Below are 7,573 nucleotides of genomic sequence, written 5' to 3' on the forward strand. Positions count from 1 at the left end.
CAATTTCTAACCTTAACTTTCAAAAGGAACACCGGCATGGCTCAGTTACGCGGGGTTTATGGAAATTTTGTTCCCCACACTATTAGATCACCATTCCTTTTCTGAGTTATTAACTAAAGTGTTTAATTTTGATATATGACAAGTTATTTTGGTAATAAAATTCAATTAAGTTGGGCCAATAGTTTTGATAACTAGAAATTTTAGTTGGTAAAAAAGAAAGAGAAAAAGGAGAGACATAAGAAAAATACAAAGATTTTGTTACAAAAATAACTTAGTTCAATTAGTATTTTTCATTTTTCATATACTGAAATTTTTTATACAATTATTTAATTATATTTATTTTTTTAGATGATCATCCACATTTTTAATAAAAAAATAATAAGTCACCAAAAAAAATAAAAAAATAATTATTTTTATTCACGTCACCAATAAAATAAATATACATAACCAAACTAAAATCATGAACACATAGAGGATTCATAATTTTCTCAATCTGCCAAAATTTGTATCCTTTTGGATACTTGGCCATCAAGCATTCTCCTCCATAGGTAGCAACGCGGTTTTGTCTCAAGAGATTTCAAAATCATTAAATTTCCAGAGATTTTACTAATACTAATATAAAAATAAGTGATGATCCTGTGTAGTGCTGGTGCAGGTTCATGAAATCTTATACACATATAATACATTAATGGAAACATTTAATAATTCTTTGATATGAATTAAAAAAGGTATAATGCTTTAGTAAGCTATTTTATAGTGTATCTGCATTACAATTACTATTTTTATTTTTACTTTTATTTTTGATATCTCTTGACTTTAGGAGTTGACGCGGGAGAGATAGATGAGAAATGAGGACTCTTCCCAGGTTCACAATTCACATATATAAAAGCAAGTGAAAACGAAAGTAATGTTGCGTGATTGTCACAGTTTAGAGTTTCTGGATTTGAGCTTGAATCTTTCTTGTTCTAACTAGTTCTGAAACCAAGACTAGTTGAGTGAAATTGTCTACTACTACAAGTGTAGAACTAGCTTTTTTGTTTTTGGTTGCGAGAATCACTTTGACCAAGAAAAACGCTCTTCACACAGAAGTTGCGTTTAGAAAGAATCATTGAATGGCACCAAACAAGAGAGGATCATTAAGCGATGAGGGTAATGATGAGAGAGACCTTCAGCTCCCTCTTTGTAAACGAAAAGCAGCACTACCAGACACCCGGTACCTCTCTTCTCTTGATTCCACCAATCACATGGCGTTGATCTTGGAACCTGTAATTCGGAAAGTGGTGAGTATTTAATCTATTATCTGTTTATAGCTGAAGTGAGTTGGTTGTTTGTTTGTTTGTTTGTTTATTTCCATATTGAGAAACTTAACCTTAAGTTTTTGGAAGGAAAAAAAAAGGTGTTATTGATTGTTCTTTTTTCTCTTAAACCAGTTACAGGAGATGATGCCACCTATGCTAGAACAGGTGATGCCACGTATGCTGGAACAGGTGATTCCACCTATACTGCAGCGTTACCTACCTTCTCCATGGTATGTTTCCATTTTAACTATGTTTGTGTACATATATCTCGTTTGTATAGAGAACCATGTATTTAATTAGAAATATTCTTTTTGTGATTCAAACTTAGTGATGGATTATCGGTCAGGGGGCAGATTAGTCCAGCAGCTGGTAGAGGCAGATCATTGCAGTTATGTCTGATGAAAGGGTTGCCTGCAACCATTTTCACACAGATCAGCATCACAGCAGAGGACAGTTCTCCGCTCCAGGTTGCAGTGTGTGATGCCACAATTCAGAACATCAAGGTAACGAACTCCTTGAAGGTCCAGCTGTGTGTCCTGAAGGGTGATTTTGAAAGTGAGGATTGGACTGCTGAGGAATTCAATAGCAACATAGAAAGTCCAAGAGAAGGAAAAGGACCATTACTCAAGGGAGACACGGTTATTACCATGGAAAATGGAGTTGGCTTTTTCAAGAATGTTGAGTTTACTGATAACTCTTGCTGGACAAGAAGCGGCAAGTTCCGGCTTGGAATTAAGGTACTGTCATCGAATTCATCCCCTGCAGCAGACATCAAGGAAGCAAGAAGCGAGCGTATAAGGGTGAAGGATAAGCGAGGAGTGGGTGAGTAAGTCTTTTTTATTCTTTCTGATGTCATATTTGGTGTCTACTGATCTTTTACTTGTAATATATGTCAGCAAATGAGAAACCGGATCGTCCTTCGTTGGATGACAAGGTGAGTTGTCTACGTAAGATAGCGAAAAATGGTCCGATCCGCAAGCAGCTGTCCTCGAATGGAATCAAAACTGTCAAGGATCTGTTGCGCTTGCTCACAACTGACCAAGCTTCACTAAAACAGGTATAGATTGGCATGTAGCTTTGCAATTTGTTATATGTACATGTATATGCTAATCTGACGTTTCTGCTTGTGGAATTAGAAAACCGGCCACATTCCGGGGAAGTCGTGGGAGAAGATTATTGAGCATGCCAAGTCTTGTGCCATAGATAATGATGAGCGCTACATCTATCAGTATTTCGCAGGAACAGCAGAGCAACCAATAGCAGCATCCCTTGTCTTAAATTGCATCTATGAGCCTGTGGCGATTTCATTTGATGGCCAAAATTTTTGCAGCCTAGAGTCTTTGAGTTCGGAAGGCAAGGTTTGTATTTTTTATTCTGTATCCTCTTGTGCGGCCACGGTTTCAATATCAGATCATAATTATATAGTGCCTAATTTGATGAAAAGACTTGTGCATGTGAATGGCAGCGTTGGGTGGAAACTGCAAAGCGGCAAGCATACAAGAACTTGAAGGATTTGAAGCCATTTGGCGCAAGTTCAGCGGGTCAATCTCTGGAAAACTTTGATTTCCCAGTTTCTCATCAGCAAGGTATTGCATAAATATATAGATATATACACACCTATTAATATTAATTAATGTAAGTTGTTGATAATTATGTGAATGTGCAGGGCAAGGAGTAGGGCAAGCACAAATGGTTCAAGCATCGGCATCGACAGCATCATATATTGGTGAAGGCGCACAGAGTGTTAACGAGCAAGTAGGGTGTTCCAGTCAACATCAGGTGGGATGGGAAGAGTTCGTTGACGATAGCGGATGGAGCAACATCAGCATGAATGCAATACAGGTTGATCCGTATCCAAATTACTCGGACCCAGTTTACCCCTCTTACTATGTTGGAGGTGATTATGGGGCAACATCATCCAACGATTCATTCCCTATCTTTGATGTTCATTATTCAAGCAAAGGTGGGTGCAACACTGTGTGGGCTAAAATCCGAACTGCTGTCATTCGTAATGTTCTTAAATGGGCCATTCTCTATGCCGCCAAAAGGAAGCCCAAGCTTCTTGTTCCCTATCAGTAATGCTAGAAACTCATCTAAAATTGATAATGCTAGGCCAGCAACTTTTGTGATTTGTAGCCATCAAATAGCCATTAAAGATTATTTTAATGGTGTAAGATTGGTGTGAGATTTATCCAATAACTCACTTTTCTTTGCTGGTTACATGCTGGACAGAATTTAACAAAGTTGCTGGCCTTACACTTTTCCATTGATATGTTATTCATTATTCAATTTCTTTATTTCTTTATTTGTTGGATCTGTATGTATGTATCAAGCTGTAACGTAAATAATCATCCCTCAGTGAATGTAATTAATGGTTCTACTTATTATTCTATCTGGTTCCAAGTTCAATTCAATATTGCTTCGCATTTTAGATATACAATTGAATGGAAAAATTTATATTATTAACATAGAGCGAAAATAAAGTGACATAATGTTGCCTAAACTACATTATATTATTTGCAATGCCTCACGTGGTATGGTAGAAGACAAGATTCCCCACCACCATTCCTCCACACCGAAACAGACAAAATAATAATGATAACAATTGAAATAGCAGTACTGCCATTAATTTATGTTCAAGTGATAAGTCCGTTAATAGTCTCATGGCCACTTCTCCTTCTCCGGCCTCCACTCTCCAGCCATATATGTATGTATTCTTATTTCTTAGGCTTACATTTCCAACAACAAACAACACAACTCATCTAAGTAAGTAGAAATACAGATCCGAGTTGAATGCGAAGAAAATGATGTATGTGTGAGCCAATAGAGGAGTTCTGGTCTCATCAGCAGTCAGCAAAAGCAATAATAGCTTCAGCTCAGGTCAGTTGTGTCCCTCCTCCTCCAATTCGCACGCTAACATAACTTTTCAGCTTCCATCTACATATTTCCTTTTTCATAAAACCAAAACTTTTACTCAGATCTCATCTAGTTGTTACAACTCACAAGTAATTTGTCACCGTTGTCGCAATAATAATATAATATCCTTCTTTTTATTTATCTACAAAAAAACACTTTGAAAGTACTTTTAAAAATGTTAATAGCCTTCTGGGTTCTGTCAGTACGATATTACTGCGATATAAATGAATTAATATTTAGTCATCAACTTTAGTTTACATGGACTGTTAAAGTGATAGACTGATAAGATATCTTGGATAAAAAAAATTGCCAAATTATTTTATTATTTAATTTTTTTTTATATTTTTTAGAAGCATTTACTCGATTAAAGATGTTAAAAACATTTTATATAAAGATACTTGTGTTAAACAGAATCTTATTATTTTAAATATTTAATTACAAATTTACTAACACAAAAAATGAATACGAAAATTATGATATTTGTGCTGATTTTTTTTTGGACATGGTTATGGGCTAGAGAGCTGACCCGGCCTAACAACCAGAACCCAACTCTCCCGAAAACTCGACCCCTTGGAGCCTGACCCTAATGGAACCTAAGCTCATCTTCTTCTATTACACTATGTCAGAGCTTTGCCGTTGTTGCCGGAGGTTTCATCAACAGGCGAAAGTCTTGATGCATGGATCTGAAGCCTCAACCGTTCTTCCTCGTTGTTGTCCTTAACCCGAATCTGCACTATTTCATTGTGGGTTCCTCTATTACCGCACTTCGCCGCAAACGCCCAATGTTGAAGCACCTGGTGATGGATCCGCCCTGAAGCTCCTGCAGTAGCGTTCAGATTCTTGGCCCTGTTGCTCCTTTGCCTCCATTGCTGCCAGTTGGTGAGCTAATTTGTTGCCTTTCCTTGGAGTCCAGGTAGCTCCCACGTCCGAAGCCTCGTCTAGCAGTTGGAGAATGTCTCTGATGATTGTGTCCGCTTCCACTATGGACATTCTAGCCTTAATAGCTTGAATCAGAGGTAAGCAATCTGTTTCAATTATACAATTCCCTATTTGTAGATTTTTAATGAGAATGAGTGCCTCTCTGTATGCTTGAGCTTCTGCTGCTAATGCTGATGTTGTGGTGAATGTTGATGTTGTCCCAATAATGATATTTTCCTGCCAGTTCCTAACAACGACTGCTGAAGCTGCCGTGCCTGTTTTCCTATGGAAAGCAGCGTCTGTATTTACCTTCAACCTGTTGTGTGGTGGAGGCCTCCAGGTAATTCTCTTCCTCTCAGCCTTAGTGTATTGTCTGTGTTGCATCTCCTTGTTGCATTGTGGTATTCTGTTGCTAGATGATTTGAGTTGATTATTACCTGTTCTGGATTGACTCTTGTTTGCTGAAAAATGTACTGATTCCTTACTTTTCATATACACCAACAAACACATCCCAACTTACACAAAATTCTTTCCCGATCCTTCCATGTCCTGCTCTTTATTTGTTGAATTATATCCATCATCCATTTTTCAAAAGATGACACATTATAGGCTGTAGGCACAATTTGAAGGCTAGATCCGAACCACACCACTCTAGTCCACGGACACAAAAGTAACGCATGTTCGATGGTTTTGTCCTCATCCTGGCATATGCTGCACGAGAGTTTAACTGCACATTTTCGCTTATACAAATTCGTATACACTGACAGAATTCTATGCACTACTTTCCACAAGAACATTCTAACCTTTTGTGGCACTGGTAGTCTCCAAATAGTCTCCCAGACCTCCCTCAAATTCTGACTTGTCGAAGCTTTGCTGAGCTTTGTCTCTTCCTTTGTATCTTTCTCCTCCTTCGCAGAATGGTAGCCTGATCTCGCTGAGTATTGTCCGTCGTTGCTATATGGCCAGACAAAATGATCTTTCTTATTAATCAGGCTGATGGGTGTCCTGGTGATCAGTTCAGCTATATTCCCCAGAAATAATTCCTGAATTCTATTCGCGTCCCAGCCCTCCCCCTCTCTTATCAACTCGCTCACTCTTCTAATTCGACCTTCTCCGCCTCTCCCCAAATTATCTATCCATACCACCCAATTGTCATCCTAAATATCTATATTCACTCCAATCCCTACACTCCATCTACCCTTCCTTCTAAAGAAATCTCTTCCCTCCAACAAGCTCTTCCATATCCATGACGTGTTCCTTCCTTCTCCTGCCTCCCAAAGGCTGCAATTAGGATAATAAATGGCCTTTAGTATCCTAGCCCAGATTGCATCCTCCTCATTTAGTAGTCTCCATGCTTGTTTAGCCAAGTGAACAATGTTTTGGCATTCAAAATCCTTAAACCCCAAACCTCCATTTATTTTACTCTTTGTCAATTTTGTCCAGCTCTTCCAATGAATGCTTATTTCCTTTCCATTACTTGTCCACCAGAATCTCGCAATTGCTGCTTCAACTCTTTTGCAAAAGGATTTAAGGAATTTGATGATGTTCATAGCGTAGGCTGGAATCGCTTATATTACCGCTTTTATCAAAACCTCCTTTCTGGCTTGATTTAATAGTTTTTCTTTCCATCATTGTATCTTGTCTAGTATCTTCTCCTTTATCTACTCCAAACCCTATTTTTGGATCTTCTCCATCTCGCCGATAACCCTAGGTATCTTCCAGGATCCTCTCACGATGTCATTCCGGTGATCTCTTCAATGTTCACCTCTTCTGTATAGGTACTTGGCTTCCAAAAATCAACCCAGATTTCTCAGTGTTGATTCTTTGACCCGATGCCTCTGTGTATTTATTTATAATCTGAATAAGTTGATAAATCTCATCTTCTTGTGCACCTGCAAAAATTATACAATCATCAGTAAATAACAAATGAGTCATGACCGGTGCTGATTGGGCTAACCTTATTCCAGAAATAAGATTATCCCTCATCGCCTTATCCATGAGAATAGTGAAGCTTTCAGCTGCCAAGATAAAGAGATAGGGTAATAGAGGATCTCCCTATCTGAGACCTCTTTGAGGAAAGATCTTGGTAGACAGTTTTTCATTTATTTTGAATCTATATGTAGCACTTTTTACACAGCTCATCACTAACTTCACCTATTCATTGCTGAAACCAAACTCTTCCATGACCCTTTGCAAGAACTTCCATTCCAATCTGTCATAGGCCTTATTCATATCCAATTTGATGGCTAAGTCTTTGCTTCTCGAATCTCCTTTTCTGTTTAACTTATGAAAAGCTTCCTGCACTATAACTATATTATCTTGTATGAGTCTTCCTTTAACAAACGCACTCTAAACTGGAGAGATGACGACATCAAGCACTTTCCTTAATCTCCCCACCAAGACCCTTGTTACAATCTTATATATAAAATTACAACAACTTA

The 7,573-nt window shown here is 38.0% G+C and overlaps 1 protein-coding gene across 7 annotated transcripts; it reads left to right on the forward strand.

Moving 5' to 3' along the window:
- On the forward strand, positions 857-3,712 carry LOC107645943 (protein SAR DEFICIENT 1). 7 transcript variants are annotated; one of them, XM_021103997.1, is made up of 8 exons: positions 858-1,280; positions 1,431-1,528; positions 1,627-2,120; positions 2,195-2,355; positions 2,435-2,656; positions 2,743-2,884; positions 2,965-3,404; positions 3,572-3,712. In XM_021103997.1, the coding sequence occupies exons 1-7, from the start codon at positions 1,113-1,115 to the stop codon at positions 3,375-3,377; spliced, it is 1,698 nt and encodes a 565-aa protein (XP_020959656.1). In that variant the 5' UTR covers positions 858-1,112; the 3' UTR covers positions 3,378-3,404; positions 3,572-3,712. The 7 variants fall into 7 exon arrangements, with proteins under 7 accessions (XP_020959659.1, XP_020959656.1, XP_020959660.1 ...); XM_021103999.1 differs by having other exon boundaries at positions 869-1,280; positions 2,977-3,404; XM_021104002.1 differs by having other exon boundaries at positions 876-1,280; positions 2,764-2,884; positions 2,977-3,404.

Source organism: Arachis ipaensis, chromosome B06 (assembly GCF_000816755.2).
Source record: "Arachis ipaensis cultivar K30076 chromosome B06, Araip1.1, whole genome shotgun sequence".
Lineage (NCBI taxonomy): Eukaryota > Viridiplantae > Streptophyta > Magnoliopsida > Fabales > Fabaceae > Arachis > Arachis ipaensis.

Coding starts and splice junctions, on each gene's coding strand:
- LOC107645943 (XM_021103997.1), top strand. CDS start 1,113: ATGGCACCAAACAAGAGAGGATCATTAAGCGATGAGGGTAATGATGAG. Junction 1,281..1,430: donor AACCTGTAATTCGGAAAGTG/GTGAGTATTTAA, acceptor CTCTTAAACCAG/TTACAGGAGATGATGCCACC. Junction 2,356..2,434: donor ACCAAGCTTCACTAAAACAG/GTATAGATTGGC, acceptor TTGTGGAATTAG/AAAACCGGCCACATTCCGGG.